Source organism: Mytilus californianus, unplaced genomic scaffold, assembly GCF_021869535.1.
Source record: "Mytilus californianus isolate M0D057914Y unplaced genomic scaffold, xbMytCali1.0.p SCAF_6, whole genome shotgun sequence".
NCBI lineage: Eukaryota > Metazoa > Mollusca > Bivalvia > Mytilida > Mytilidae > Mytilus > Mytilus californianus.
Window position 1 is genome coordinate 1,894,787 of NW_026262712.1, and position 17,566 is coordinate 1,912,352.

Genomic DNA, 17,566 nt, shown 5'->3' on the forward strand with positions numbered 1-17,566 from the left:
ACAAAATATGAAGTGCAAAATGGCATTGCATGGTTAGGAATATGAGGTTTCATTTCATTATGATAAATGGTTTAGGAAGTTGGAATCGTGGATACAAAAAAGGACTATATACATCCGCTTTACAATGAATGCGGGGGTTTAAATCTAAATAGGTGATCTAGTGATCAAAGATACACCCGCTTACAAAAAAACTCTTTCATGGAAGAAAAATTATAGTTGAATGAATTTTGGCTTTTAATCTATGTTCCATCTTCATTTATTCTAAAGAGATTTTATCAAAAGATATTAACTTTTCGTATGGGTCAAAGGAGATATTTGTTCTTTGGAGCTCTTAATTTCATAATACTTTTTTCCCGTAAAATGTATTTAAATTGATAACAACTTAAAATCCACAAAGGCCCTGTTCATTCAGAATGACGCGGCTTATTCATAATGGCCAGGTGTAAGTCTGTAATGGACTGGTTTCGCTTTTACTGATAAAGGCATTTTGGGATAAAATTGGCAACAGACGGACTTAATCTAAGGAAAAAAGTGTACAAAAAATTTGTTAAGCTATTTACCGTCCCCACTTTTTATTACACATTTTTTTTTCGAAGCAGCAGTGTTTTTGAATGACATTATAAAGGATACAAGAAAATCCAAGAGTATATATAGAGAGAGGCTGTAACCCATTCCTTCAAACCGTTTTGACAGGTTTCAAAGAGCTCGAATGATTTTTATACTGGACATTGGTCACTTCATTGGAAATTTCACTATTTCACGTGAAATTAATGCACAGGTACAATGCATAACAATGGACAAAACCTGTGTAACTACTTTTTAAAGGCGAAAAAGAAAGTCGAATCGTGTAACCAATAAACATTTTTTTTTTAAATCTGAGCATGCAAATTGAAGATTATGTTATATATTTTACATTTAATACATTTGCTGCACACAAATATTTGTTATGAATGTCCCAGACACTATACAATTTGACAGTTTTCCCACTAGTTCCACATGTTTTCAATGTTAGTAAACTCGTAGAAGCCCACAATGCATTGTAGTTCATTGAGTCGATTGGTCAGTTTTTCAAAGCTATGTTTACCTTCTATTTGTGAAATTACTATGCAAACATATACTGACGTTAGGAAATCTGACCTGTGTAACAACTTCATAAATGTTCCTGTAAATACATAAACCATGACAAAAATTGCAAATGATCACACTTTTATATTACTAAGTACTGTTAATTTGATAATCAAGGAACAAAATGATAGACAAGACAATTACTGAACTGCAAATCTTGCTTTTTCTGTTGCTATGAAATGGGTTTGTTTGGTTTTGTCTGACTAATCTCTATTGCTGATTCATTCATCACATAGGTTAATATCTTCGATCCATTATTTAGGACTGAACCATATTTGTATGATGTAGAGATACGACCAGTTTAAAGATAATGACATTTTTCACTAGCTAAGTAAAAGAAAAACGCTGGTGGTCCTTACTTTTGATTACAAATTTTACTTAACATAAGGACAGTAATCAAGTTCATTTGTGTACCTTTTTCAAACTGTAGAATAAGATAGAATTATATTTCGTCTGATAATATAACGCTTCACCTGAAGCAGCATGATACTAATACAGTACCACATATTGACAAAGAAAAATAAAACTTGATATTAAGATTACAGGTAAACAAGAAGCATGTATCAATCGAGTCTACAATGTTAACAAAAAATTAAACAAGAATTGTTAGCAAACATATTTGAAACATACAGATCATCGAATTTAAATAAAGGTGTTAATTCGAGGTCGCCCCAATATTCCGATACCCCCATTAGTCTGACACCTTAATAGTCCGACACCCCATTATCCGGTATTAGATGTGTCTGGTTTTTCTTTTGAGCAAAACGAAATGGAAAAGACAGCACTCCCACTGGAATACTAGAAATACCATGATCCTATAAATATAAGGCAATAGACAACCTTGCAATATGTTGCTTTTCTAATAAAAAGTGTGACCAAAATATCTGATAAAAACACTCCGCTAAATAGGAAATTGTATGTATATTCCTTTTGTAATGTTTACTTACGGGGAGACTTTCGGCTTTGAAAAAAATCCAGGGCTTTTGTAAGTAATGGATACTTTATTGACCATATAATATATTTCTGATATATTTACAGCGGCATGTCCTATCACTTTGTATATAGTAAGTGGACCTCCCGAGCTTTGAGGGATCCGAAGGTGACCTGTTGTAAGGCTAAATGTGTTTCCCTATCCAATATACCCTCATTTTCCATCTGCATTTTGGATGTCTTGCCTTCATTCCGGTCGGCTCCTACCACAGGACTTACTTATTGCATGTATTGTTAATCATCCAGGACATTCATGAAATATTCGCCATTGGACACAAAGCAAACAACAATCAATGCAAGTTATTTCTCTAGCTTCATACATAATTATGAAGATTACTGACATGCTCCTGTGACTTTACTGAAATAAATATTGGTCGGTCCATTAGGAATTAGTAATTTTATAGGGTTGTTAAAGTGTTGATCGTGCTCATCCGCGCTTCATACAAAATGTGCTTCGGTCAACACTTTTACACCCCAATAAAATTACAAAAAGAAGCATTCAATTCTTAAATAATGTACAAATTTGTTCATGAAGATGCAATAAACAATGAAGGAAGAGTTGCAATGACAAGGTTCGTTCTGGAAAGAGTTAAGATATCTGAGATGAAAGGGGTATAATTCAGGATAAACTAAACATTATAAAATTTCTTCACATGGTAATGTTGCATATCATTATCTTTTTTTTCTACAAATTTTGAAGTGGATCAACAAATGATAAAGACGTTGGTCTGGACAGACAGATGTTGAGTCAGACAAGCATGCCTATATATCTCCAAACTTTGTTTGCAGGAGGAATAACAAGATATGAGCTGCGTCGGATAGAAATCGACCTTATAAGCAAGTGCACGTACACATGTACCTGCATTTCACATGTAAGACTGTCTGGTTTTGAAACATTCAAATACGAAACAAAAGATAAATTGTGGACTATTTTGTGTTTTTTTTTTATCAAATCAATTTTCAAACAGTTACAGACTTTGCGTAGAGAATTTGGCAACCCGAAATAAGTTAACAGGTGTATTAATATTCATTTACATAAGGTCAATTTCTATCAGACTCCGCTCATATTTAACACCCGTTATTATCTTTATCAAAACCCGCTATAGCTAAGAGAACAAGAAATGATTGTAACAGGATGCTGTTACGAAGTCTCCCATAATTCGTCATTCCTATGGTCGCCTGACATTGGGCAAAGTCCAGTACAAATTGGTTTGGTCCAGTAAAGTGATATGCATTAGTGACGCCTAGGGACTGACCCTGCATGTCATTCAAATCTATGTGAAATGACGAACAGGAATATATATGGTTTAGGGGTGGGGATCTCGACCATTTACAAGATATTAGAACATTTGGATTGGGATGACCCCTGGGGACTGACCCTATATATCATTCAAATCTTTGTGACATGACGATCAGGAATATATACGGTTTAGGGGTGGGGATCTCGACCATTTACAAGATATTAGAACATTTGGGGTTGGGAGAACCCCTGGGGACTGACCCTATATATTATTCATATCTTTGGAACATGGCTAACAGGAATATATATGGTTTAGGGGTGGGGATTTCAACCATTTACAAGATATTATAACATTCGGGGTGGGGGAAACCCCTGGGGACCTTTCCTATATATCATTCAAATCTTCATGACATGACAAACAAGTATATGTATGGTTTAGGGGTGGGGATCTCGACCATTAACAAGATATTTGAACATATTCAAATGACTGGGGGCGGGGATGACCCCTTTGGTCTTACCATGTTTATCATTTAAATCATCTTGGCATGACAAACCAGCATATATATGGTTTAGGGGTAGGGATCCTGACTACTTACAAGATATTAGAACTTTTTTAAATGGCAGGGGGTCGGGACGACCCCTGGGGACTAACCCTGTTAATCTTTCAAATCATCTTGGCATGACAAACCAGAATATATATGGTTTAGGGGTGGGGATCTTGACCACTTACAAGATATTAGAACTTTCTCAAATGGCAGGGGGTCATCCTGACCCCTGGGAACTAACCCTGTTTATCATTCAAATCATCTTGGCATGACTAACCAGAATATATATGGTTTAGGGGTGGGGATCTTGACCACTTCCAAGATATTAGAACATTCTCAAATGGCAGGGGGTGGGGGTAACCCCTGGGGACTAAGCTTTTATTTCATTTAATGTGCTTTATCTTTAAGAACATTTTCAATTATAAATATTGTGTCTATCACTAACTGTTATCAACTTATAATCATTTGAAAATTAAAAAAAATAAAATCCCATAGGGTTCTATAGTAAACCCCTCCTTCCTTTATGCCCCTCAAAGTACCCCTTTATAAACCCTATTGCACAAACAAAACCCTGATTGCACCACTAGACATGTTAGTCTAACATATTGTGAAACCCTAAGTTATTCTGACCAGTGGTTTTGGAGAACAGGTGCGGACAAGTTCGGCGGAAGAAGAAGAAGAATAATAAAAATAACTAGATTTGCCATTGCAAGCAATAGCGGATGTCACCCTGCCCCCCATTGCCACTAAGCGGCAGCCATTTCGAAATATTTTAAACAGTAAATGCAAATAAATATATTGCTATACATCTTTCTATAAATTTTCAGAACATTTAGAGCATTTTGAAATTTTTGAAATTTTTTCTGTTTCCATGGCAACAGGAGCCATTTTGGAAATTCCAATGTCAAAAGTCTCATCTTTACTTGCCAGTCAACATTAATATTAAGTTCCAGTAAATTTGGAGCATTTTGAAATTTTTAGACATTTTTGAATTTGTGCCGTTTCCATGGCAACAATGATCGTTTCCAAAATTACAAAGATGGATGCCATATTGGCACATGACAAGGAACATTCCATAAAAGAATCAAGATATTTGACCTACCATTTTCAGTGAGTAAATGCTACTTAAAAGAATTTTCGCATAGGGTCCAATGTTAAAACTTTGTCTCCGGTTTCCATGGCAACGGCGGCCATTTTTGAAATTCCAGTCAAATGCCACATTTACATCTGCCAACTAAGATTTCTGTAAAGTTTCATTAAGTTTGGAACACTTTCCTATTTTTCGCATTTGTGCTGTTTCCATGGTAACGGTGGCCATTTTAAAAATTCCGAAGATGTCCTGCACAACTTTAGATGCTGGACCTCATTATGTTAACCATTCAATAGGATTGATCCACTAAACTCCCAGAAACACTTCGGACAAAATAGGTGGAAGAAAAATAATAATAAAAAGAAACGGAGGAAAAGCAATATGTCACCCGACATTCGGGTGACATAATAAGAACTGAGCAAAAACAATAAGTTTTCCCAAACTTCGTTTGGGAGACTTAAAAAAAAGACTTGGCTCATATACCTGAATAATAATGACAAGATCTCATAGTTGGGCTATTTCAGCATTTTTAAGACAGTTTACACGTAACGCAAATAAAAAAAAATTAATCTCGTTCACAAACAAAATTTTGTCTTATGAACATCTAACATGTCTAAAGAGTGTCATTTGGTAGATTAATAATACTCTTAGATTTTCGAATTGGAAGGACTGAAACAGTGGCCTTATCGTACCTTCTCCATTTCCTGTTTTTTGTAGTAAGAGATTTAAACTTCATTCTTGATAAATGATATCAAACAAATGCAGAAACTTATTCATATGTAAGAAAAAAAGTAAAATCACAAAAATACCGAACTCTGAGGAAAATTCAAAACGGAAAGTCCCTTATCAAATGGCAAAATCAAAAGCTCAAACACATCAAACGAATGGATAACAACTGTCATATTTCTGACTTGGTACAGGCATTTTCTAATGTAGATAAAATGCTCCGCTGGGGCGCAGCTTGATACGACCGCAGAGGTCGAACCCTGAACAACTGGGGCAAGTATGGACACAACATTCAAGCTTGATACAGCACTGAATTTGGATTGTAATTAAATATTTGACACAGCATAGGTTTCTGACACAGAATGAAAGTGGTCTAAGAACTTACAAATTTTTAATTTACCTATTCAGACCATATCATTATTATTTGCTTTTATATATAAATCAGAAATAACCAATTTAAAATGGAAAATTTTAAAGAAAAAAAAGGGAAAAAAAAATCCCCCCCCCAAATTTTTTGACCCCCTTATGATTCATCACCCTCGAACTCAATCCCAGCCTTCCCTTTGTGGTATGGTACCTTGCAGTATAATTTCAGAGAGATCCATACACTAACACACAAGTTATTGTCCTGAAACTAGAAAAATGCTGTTTTTTTTGCCCCTTTTATGGCCCCTAATTACTAAAATTTTGAGGGAATTACCCCAAAATCAATCCCAGCCTTCCCTTTGTGATATGGTACCTTGCAGTTCAATTTCAGAGAGATCCATACACTTACACACAAGTTATTGTCTGGAAACTAGAAAAATGCTTATTTTTGGCCCCTTATTCCTAAACATTTTGGGCAATTACCCCCAAACTCAATTCCAGCTTTCCCTTTGTGATATGGAACCTTGTAGTACAATTTCATAAAGATCCATACACTTACACACAAGTTATTGTCATGAAACTAGAAAAATGCTTGTTTTTTGCCCCTTTTGGCCCCTAATTCCTAAAATTTGGAGGCAATTACCCCCAAAATCAATCCCAGCATTCCCTATGTGATATGGAACCTTGTGATACAATGTCAGAGAGATCCATACACTTACACACAAGTTATTGTCATGAAACTAGAAAAATTCTTGTTTTTTGCCCCTTTTTGGCCCCTAATTCCTAAAATTTGGAGGCAATTACCCCCAAAAAATCAATCCCAGCATTCCCTTTGTGATATGGAACCTTGTGGTACAATGTCAGAGAGATCCATACACTTACACACAAGTTATGTCTGGAAGTTACAAAAATGCTTATTTTTGGCCCCTAATTTCTGAACTGTTGGTACCATAACCCCTAAAATCAATCCCCACCTTCCTTTTGTGGTATTGAACCTTATGGTAAAATTTCATTGAGATCCATTCACTTAAACTAAAGTTAGAGTGCGAAAACTAATGTGTCTTCGGACGACGACGATGCCAACGTCATACCAATATACGACCACAAAAATTTGTTTGCGGTCGTATAAAAATGGTGGATTAAACCATGAGATAGGTTTCTTTTAACAAAGATAAACACTGCGGAAAATATTTATACAAGTTATGTCTATTACCTTAACCACTGGACGTTAAGCAACCAGCAATCAATCAATCAATCTATTACTTTAACAAACTGCTATAGAAAATCTGATAGGGCAGAAATGTTCAGAATGTTAAGATCTTATTTTCTTTTTACACCAAAACTGCCGTACAACTTGTTAAAGGAGTTATTGTCCTTAAATGACGATTTTTTTTACCAATATTTTCATTTTTGCCTAATATCTTAAAACCTTTAATTGATATACATGTATTATATTAGATAGGTAAAAAACTGAAATATGCAGAAATGAACAACAAGTCAAGATCTACATATATGGCAAATGGTCGAAAGTCAGTAGACTCCAAATTGGAATTATTGCTCTTTAATGATAATTTTTACCCATTTTTTGTGTTTTTGTCTATTATCTTGAAAACTATAATAGATAGAAAGACACTTTAGATAGCAAATGAGATGCACATTGATCAAGGTGAGCAAGACAGACCATTTAGAGCCTCTAGATGTGTTTTTTGTGTTGATCAATCTTGTTTTCAATGTACTGTTTTTGGATCGTTCTATGTCTTATCTGCTTTTTTTTATTTCTGACATGGCATTGACTTTTATTTTAGGTTTATAATTTTCATCGTGCTCTTGGTTTTCTTTTGTAAGTTTTCTTCATTTATAGTAACAATAGGGCTTTATTGATTTTTTAGAGAGAAGGAGCAATGTTAGTGAATAAACAGAAACATCAAATAATTGTCCAACTATAAATAAGAATGATTGGTTAGAACAAGGATCAAGAATTTTTTCACACAATTTCGGTATTTTTGAGATGACTTAAAAGTTGTGTCCCTTTTTCATTGTTTTTCAAATTGTCGAAATTATTCACACTACATTCAAAGCATCAAGGAACTTCTGTTGACTGTTTCGTTGTATTTAATGCATGAATTTTCTTACCATTTTCTAAAACGTTCAAGAACAGTATACGGAATGCAACAGTTTAAAAATGGTAAATTTCTCAGACATGATGCCAAGGTTTCTTTTGATTTTGCAGACTAAATTTAAACCAGAAGTTTCACGATAATCCTAAAAACTGAAAAAATCACATTAAGTAATTGTATGTGTCCGAAGCATGAGTACGAGTAATTCCAGAATCATTTCTGGGATTTGTCTGTTTATCAAATTTTGACAGGAAATCACCGGATTTTAAATTTTATTACCATTAAAAGTGTTTGAATACAAAACAGATATAGTTGCACTTGTTTAATTTATAATGAAATCGTTTTGCATGTCTATTTCACGTATTAGTTTTACATAGTAAATAAAGCGTTTGACTATTGGACATTTACTTTTCTCTACGTAAATAAATCAAGTTTTAATTTTAAAACAGAATTGACAATTGTCTTTGCTTAAAAATTATTAAATAATGAAGAAAGTTGTCATGGAATTTTAATGTCTTTTTAATATTAGTTCTGAGCTTGTGATCACTGTCAAGTGTGAATTAAAAACACAAGTAAAATGTGATTAGCTATCACTAGCCAATATTTCCTGGAGGCATTGATATGGTTATTAGGACGGACCTCAGTATTATCATACTATACTGAAGTGGCAGTTTTATTACAGGAAAGTCTAAGGGATAACAAAACAAAAACTATTGCAAAATGGCAATTAAGAAACCTGATCTCAATGAAATGGCCAAAAGTATTTCTTAAAAAAAAAGCCTAAATCCCAATCTGCCGTTGAGCCCAAATTGCTTTCAGTTAGGTCATGACTAGCAAATATGACCATTTCCAGACCCTTGGGTTTAAAAGTAAGTAGCTTTGAATATTGTCAGTGGTGGTGTTTAAAATCCAAATGTGCCAAATTAACAAAGTAACAGAAAAAGCAACTGCGCAAGTGTATACAACACAAACTAACTATACCTTTATTCTCGGCAGTTAATGATGTTGTACTTGGGCCCATTTTCTCTGAATAACATTTCAAATCATTAGCAATATCTTCGTATCCATAATTACGTAATCCATCAACAAACACACTGTAAGCAGGTTCTCTCCTTTTAATCACAATATCCAGCAATGCTTTGTTCTGGTCATCTTGTCGAGGATAATGTTCAATATCACGTCTGTCGTCTGCTGATATCACCAGATGTGTCATCATATGGTCTAGAATTTGGCTGGTTTGTATATTCTGTATGATTCTGTCTGCATTATCTCTGATTCTATCTGTAGTCATAAAGAATTATTATGCATTAGATCATTAGTGCATGACTTTTTTGCATATGGTATGCAATGTCAGAGTAAATAAGGATATAGATTCCTTTAAAACTGTCTTTTTGTATTGAAATGTTCTTTCTACAAAAATGTTCTTATCTTTTTATGCAACCAACCAATAACACTGATATGTTAACAAGGGCTCTGTCTGCATATTTTTTGGGAGGCAAAGAGACTGATGCATTCAAAGCAAATGTTCATAGTTTGTGGATTTCCATAAATTTTGACATCAGCAATTAATTCAGGATGTGTTCCTGATTATTATTTTTTTAAATCAAATCGTAAAGACGTGTATTTCGGTAATCATTTTCGTAAGTGGCTGGTATCCAAACATTTTAACACAAAAAATCACTTCCTAGTTGCAAACACTACCTTTTTCATTTAAATCATAGCAGGAAATACGATTCTCAGAAATCAATAATTATTTAAAGAAATTTTTTTAAACACAATTTTGACTTGAGGAAACAAATTGGCATGCATATTATGCCTATATTATATATCATTTATTTATGACATCTTACAAGAGGATGCTTCTCAAATTTGGAATTTTTTTTGTGATATTTAATTTGTCAATCAGTTTGAATAATTACACCTTTATGTCAGATTTAAAATCCTATGATAAGAAGACATTTTTCAAAAAAAATTTTCTCTAAAAATAACGAGCCATAATATATCATAATATATTCATAATATAAACATTGAGCGCAAGACAAGTAACTTATGTTTTGCTCTAGATCAGAAGAGATCAAGTTTGATCCTTTAAAGACTGTCTAAATAGTGCTGCCAGATAAAAGAGACATTTAGTGTAATAATTTTGTGAGTCTGGTATAGGTGATAATGACATTTATTGATTTGAGCAAGTTTTAGATTTTAAAAGTTCACTCTGCATATACTCTAAGTATAAGAATAAATAAGTCAGTAAAGTTGTTACGGCGAATATGACAGGTGTAAATTATGAATACGTTTTAGACTTTAATGTGCATTTTTCGGTTAGTCATAAGTATGATAAAGGAGAAAAATATTTTTGCTGAGTCGAGCAAGTTTTAGATTTTATTGTGTATTCTTTGTATATTCTAAGTATAAGAATAAATAAGTCAGTAAATTTGTTAAGGTGTATATGATAGGTGTTAACTACGAGCAAGTTTTAGATTTTAATGTGCATCTTTGGGTTAGTCATAAGTATGATAAAGGAGAAACAGACATTTGCTAAGTCGAGCAAGTTTTAGTTTTTAATGTGTATTTTGGATATATTCTAACGATGAAGAAGCAGTCACAAGTGAGACAAAGGTGAAAAGACAGTTGCTGAGTCGATTAAGTTTTAGATTTTAAATGATTGTATATACCAGTTTGAATATACAGAATTAAGTATGGTGGCGGTGTATATAAGTGTATAAAAAAGAAGTTTTATAATAAATGGAATTGCCAGACATGCTGATTAATTTATAACGGATACTACATTTCAATAAGGGATTCTACACTTCAAGAGGATTTCTCATACCTGCCAACTTTTGAAAGTCCCCATGGGGGTTTTAGTGTGCGACAACAAATTCTTTGCGACATATTTTGCGCTTGCTGTTTTGTGGTCTAGAAAAGGTGTCATATTTGTATGATGAGCTTACAAGCCTTTATCATAAGTTTATTAGCATGATTCTAGTCATTTTTAATATATCAGTAGAAAAGATGAATCTGTAGCTAGAAGACCAGGATTTATTTTCTTGTCTTAGGATATTAAAAGATTTTTGACATTTAAAATCTAAAATTATGCACAAAGAAGGACTTTTATCAGGTTGGGAACAACACCCCTCAATGTAAGGACATTAAAAACCAATTTTAAGTACAAATGAGCATACATTTATATTATTTGAAGAAACTTTTCCTAAAGAATTATACATCTACATGTATCTGGTATTATATGGTCAAAACATGTCCAAGAATTTTGTAATGTTCCTGGATTTTTATCTTCTTTATCATATTTATTATTAAAAATAATTGGACCCCTCATTTAGAAAAGACTTTAAAGTTGTTCCAAATATAATGAATTTTCGCACTTTTAAGTTAAAAAATCTAAATTTTTCTTTTTTCTCTTTTACAACAGAAAAATGATTACTTGTCTTAATGTCTTTGGGACAGTCCCTCATTTAAGGGATATACCCCTCATTTGGGGGTTTGTTCTGAACCTGTTTGTTTGGTCCTTGTGAAAAATGAAGTACAAAATGTATAGTACATTGTACTTTAAATGATTTGCCCCATTTGGTAATTTAATTGAATACAAAAATGACATATGTTACAGCAAGTGTAATTACTAATGTCAATAAATTAGTGAATAAACTACTATTTATTATCTTTATGGTAGTACTGCATCATTGAATTTTGTCAATCAGCCATGCTTTTATTCTTAAGCTGTTTAAGAACCTCCTTGCAGATGAAAAATAACCTTCCATGTTCACGATTTTACAATTCTGACTAACACACAGAGGAATACAACACAAGTTCAAAATCTAGCATGTTAGAATAATCTTAAGAGAAAACGTTTTTGATTGGCTTATTAATCTGATCATGAGAAACACAGAATTTGATTGGCTGATCACGATTGTCTTCCCTTGGGTACAGTTCATAATCGAGAACAATCATATTTTTCGTGTAGATTTTCACAAAATCGTGTTTTAGAGGTTTTTTCACGATCCCGATCGTGCAATCGTGACAAAGGGCCAAAATCGTGAAGTAAGTTGGCAGGTATGATTTCTCAACTGAAGTGGTTCATCTGAAAAAGATGAAGTGTACAGAATAGGTAACAGGTAATATGCACATCTTCATATTATGTACAACCACTGTGCAACATTTCATCGGCCTCCTACCCACGAGTTTAAGTGTTTACAAAAGACACTTCTCAAAATTTGTTTTTAAAAAATTAATGAGCTGAATTTTTCAAAAATATAATATGTACAATTACATATTATGCACAACAAATATGCATAATATCATTGGCCTCCTACATATACTTTTGGAATTATGGCGTTGACAAAAGACAGCATACTTCTAAAACAAAAAAAATCTTAAAATGTGTTGTTTTCTCCAAATTTAATGAGCCAAATGTAATCAAAATATTAAAGAACCTTAGTGAGCGCGCTCACATACCCCACGTCCCCACATTGTTATTGGAGAAATAAAATAAGTGTGAGAAAAAAAAAATGTATCAGAAAAAATAAAATGCTCCGCTGGGGCGCAGCTTGATACGACCGCAGAGGTCGAACCCTGAACAGTTGGGGCAAGTATGGACACAACATTCAAGCTTGATACAGCACTGAATTTGGATTCATACATGTGATGGACTGTGAAACTCAGATCAGGAGATTGGGAAATTTTGGTCAGGAGATTAGGACTCAGATCAGGAGATTTTTAATCGACATAAATTTTATCGTAAATGTAACTGTGTGCTGTAAAAATTGTCTTTTAAAGTGTGTTTTCTTCAACTTTCCATCCAATGTATTATGTTTATAGTACCCTTGTAATTATAAAGTTTCTCTATCTTTATATTCTACATGATCAATCTAACATTCTTTTTTGTTAGTATGTTCTTTAAATATTTTACTTCATATCTTTTATATCATTATTCTATAGAACAATCAATGCAATCAGAACATTTGTTTAACTATCTGCAAATGCAATTAGTTTTTATTTGAATATTCAGAAACTCATTCTAACCTGATAGAAGGGTCATAGTTACTATATAAATTTCAATTTAAGCCTTGAAAGGAAGTATAGAACCCTCAAATAATTTTCAAATTATTATTTTTTTATTTGTCCTAAGACATTTAAAATCATTTAATTACCATCCTTTTATGATTATTTGTTCAATTTATATTTTATTTATATTCTTTTAAAAATTTTCATTATTTAAAGGAACGTAACTTAAAACAGGATAAATCAAGGGAAGTAACCCAATAAATACACAAAATTTTTATTACACAACGGCAGTTAGCCTGAGGTAAAAATCGTTGATTACCAGTATGTTTGACACCCAAGCTGACAAGTGAAGCCATATAATTATGCATGTTAATTGATTTACAGGTAAAATATAACTTCAGGTAATGTCAGTTACACCAGGCAGATGTCTGAGATGATATGTTGTGCAGAAATTTTTCATTCATGAAAAATTTCATACACTGGATTTTTTTTCTCTTCAACGGGAGGTCGGGAGGAGACCCCTGAAAACGGGATTATTGTACTCCCGTTGGGAGGTTCACATGTATGTGGATTGTAATTAAATATTTGACACAGCATAGGTTTCTGACACAGAATGAAAGTGGTATAAGAACTTAAAAAAAAATAATTTACCTATTCAAACCATATCATTATTATTTGCTTTTATATATAAATCAGAAATAACCAATTTAAAATGGTAAATTTTAAAGAAAAAAAAGAAAAAAAAAATCCCCCCCCCAATTTTTTGAACCCCCTTTTGATTCATCACCCTCCAAACTCAATCCCAGCCTTCCCTTTGTGGTATGGTACCTTGCAGCACAATTTCAGAGAGATCCATACACTTGAACACAAGTTATTGTCTGGAAACTAGAAAAATGCTTGTTTTTTGGCCCCTTTTTGGCCCAAAATTCCTAAACATTTAGGCCAATTACCCCCAAACTCAATCAAAGCTTTCCCTTTGTGATATGGAACCTTGCAGTACAATTTCATAAAGATCCATACACTTACACACAAGTTATTGTCCTGAAACTAGAAAAATGCTTGTTGTTTTGCCCTTTTATGGCCCCCTAATTACTAAAATTTGGAGGGAATTACCCCCAAAATCAATCCCAGCCTTCCCTTTGTGGTATGGTACCTTGAAGTACAATTTCAGAGAGATCCATACACTTGAACACAAGTTATTGTCTGGAAACTAGAAAAATGTTTGTTTTTTGGCCCCTTTTTGGCCCCAAATTCCTAAACGTTTAGGGCAATTACCCCCAAACTCAAACCCAGCTTTCCCTTTGTGATATGGAACCTTGCAGTACAATTTTCATAAAGATCCATACACTTGAACACAAGTTATTGTCCTGAAACTAGAAAAATGCTGGTTTTTTTGCCCTTTTATGGCCCCTAATTCCTAAAATTTGGAGGGAATTACCCCCAAAATCAATCCCAGCCTTCCCTTTGTGGTATGGTACCTTGCAGTACAATTTCAGAGAGATCCATACACTTGAACACAAGTTATTGTCTGGAAACTAGAAAAATGCTTATTTTTTGCCCCTTTTTTGGCCCCTAATTCCTAAACTTTTTCGGTAATTACCCCGAAACTCAATTCCAGCTTTCCCTGTGTGATATGGAACCTTGTAGTACAATTTCATAAAGATCCATACACTTACACACAAGTTATTGTCATGAAACTAGAAAAATGCTTGTTTTTTGCCCCTTTTCGGCCCCTAATTCCTAAAATTTGGAGGCAATTACCCCAAAACTCATTCCCAGCATTCCCTTTGTGATATGGAACCTTGTGGTACAATGTCAGAGAGATCCATACACTTACACAAGGGTCCGGAAACGGTCATATTTGCCAGTCATGTCCTAAGATGAAACTATTTGTCCTAAACGAGTAATTGGGATTTAGGACAAATTTTATTTTTTTACAGAAGTAATTTCGGTCATTTCATTGACTCAATGTTTGAAATCGGATTTCTTAATCGCCATTTTGCACTTGTGATCACTTGTTTTTGTTTATAATCCCTTTCCTGTAATAAAACTGCCACTACAGTAGTTTGATAATCCTGAGGGCCCTCCTGATATCTATCTCAATGCCTCCGGGAAACATTGGCTAATGATCGCTAATCACTTTTTACCTGTGGTTTTAATTCACACCTGACAGTGATCACAAGCTCAGAATAATATCTTTAAAACATTAGTTCCCTGACAAGTGTAATCATTATTTATTTACTTTTCATCAAAGACAGTCATCAATTCTGATTTAAAAATTAAATCTAAATTTACGTAGAAAAAAGTAATTTTTCCTTAGTAACACATGTGCTTTATTTACTATGTAATACGCATGCGTGAAATTGTCTTCAGCAAATTTAATATTTAAATAGTAAAATGCAAATTGATTTCATGCTAAATTAAACGAGTGCAACTATTATCTGTTATATTCAAACACTTTTAATAAAATAAAAAAGCCATAAAAAGCAGGTGATTTCCTGTCAATTGATAAACAAAACAAATCCTGGAAATGAATCCAGAATTATTCGTACTTTAAAATATCGCAAACTTCCGGTTTTAACTTTTGTCAAATCGAAAGAAACGTAAGCAATGTCTGAGAAATTAACCATTTTGAGTCATTAAAATCATTTCAATTTTAGACTGTTGCCTTCCCTAAACTGTCCTTCATGGTAATGGTAAGACATTTACTTAGTAAATGCGATGAAACAACAATACAAGTTCGTCATGTTCGTTGATGCTATGAATATAGTCAAGTTGATATCGACAATTTGAAAAGGGGCACCAACTTTTCAAACATCTCAAAATGACCGAAATTGTCTGGAAAAATTTCCGGATCCTTGCACTTACACACAAGTTATTGTCATGAAACTAGAAAAATGCTTGTTTTTTGCCCCTTTTTGGCCCCTAATTCCTAAAATTTGGAGGCAATTACCCCCAAAATCAATCCCAGCATTCCCTTTGTGATATGGAACCTTGTGGTACAATGTCAGAGAGATCCATACACTTACACACAAGTTATGTCTGGAAGTTACAAAAATGCTTATTTTTGGCCCCTTTTTGGCCCCTAATTCCTTAACTGTTGGTACCATAACCCCCAAAATCAATCCCAACCTTTCTTTTGTGGAATTGAACCTTATGGTAAAATTTCATTGAGATCCATTCACTTAAACTAAAGTTAGAGTGCGAAAACTAATGTGTCTTCGGACCACGACGACGCCGGACGTCTGTTGTGTGGTTTGAGAGGAGTTGCGATGACAAAAGGTTGCAGTAGTATATTGGGCAAACAAGTTCAAAGGGGAATGACTCCTAGAAAAAAAATTGAATCGTAATTTCCTGTCGATATGCACATCTATGTAGTATGTCCTTATTATCTGAAAAGGTTTCATGAAATTCTGTTGTGTGGTTTGAGAGGAGTTGCGATGACAAAAGGTTGCAGTAGTATATTGGGCAAATAAGTTCAAAGGGGCGTAACTCCTGGAAAAAAAATTGAATCGTAATTTCCTGTCGATATGCACATCTACGTAGTATGTCCTTATTATCTGAAAAGGTTTCATGAAATTCTGTTGTGTGGTTTGAGAGGAGTTGCGATGACAAAAGGTTGCAGTAGTATATTGGGCAAATAAGTTCAAAGGGGCGTAACTCCTGGAAAAAAAATTGAATCATAATTTCCTGTCGATATGCACATCTACGTAGTATGTCCTTATTATCTGAAAAGGTTTCATGAAATTCTGTTGTGTGGTTTGAGAGGAGTTGCGACTACAAAAAGTTGCAATAGTATATTGGGCAAATAAGTTCAAAGGGGCGTAACTCCTGGAAAAGAAATTGAAACGTAATTTCCTGTTGATATGCACATCTACGTAGTATGTCCTTATTATCTGAAAAGGTTTCATGAAATTCTGTTGTGTGGTTTGAGAGGAGTTGCGATGACAAAAGGTTGCAGTAGTATATTGGGCAAATAAGTTCAAAGGGGCGCAACTCCTGGAAAAAAAATTGAATCGTAATTTCCTGTCGATATGCACATCTACGTAGTATGTCCTTATTATCTGAAAAGGTTTCATGAAATTCTGTTGTGTGGTTTGAGAGAAGTTGCGATGACAAACTGTTGCAGTAGTACATTAAGGTAAATAAGTTCAAAGGGGCGTAACTCCTAGAAAAAGAATTGAATCGTAATTTCCTGTCGATATGCACAACTACATAGTATGTCCTTATTATCTAAAAAGGTTTCGTGAAATTCTGTTGTGTGGTTTGAGAGGAATTGCAATGACAAGAAACAGGACTGACGGACTGACGGACTGACAAAATGACGGACTGACGAACAGACGGACGGACGGGT

General features: G+C 33.8%; 1 protein-coding gene and 1 long non-coding RNA gene across 2 annotated transcripts in view; one reads left to right on the forward strand and one right to left on the reverse strand.

The window, feature by feature from the left end:
* Positions 1-17,566, reverse strand: part of LOC127705233 (uncharacterized) — a 164,653-nt gene that overhangs the window by 2,922 nt on the left and 144,165 nt on the right. The window contains exon 13 of the mRNA XM_052209558.1: positions 9,181-9,480. Within this exon, the coding sequence (XP_052065518.1) occupies positions 9,181-9,480 (300 nt within the window). The remainder of the gene's footprint in view (positions 1-9,180; positions 9,481-17,566) is intronic.
* LOC127705267 (uncharacterized) lies at positions 16,525-17,241 on the forward strand. Its single transcript, XR_007983792.1, has 2 exons — positions 16,525-16,948; positions 17,117-17,241. It is a non-coding gene; the product is annotated as an uncharacterized LOC127705267 (long non-coding RNA).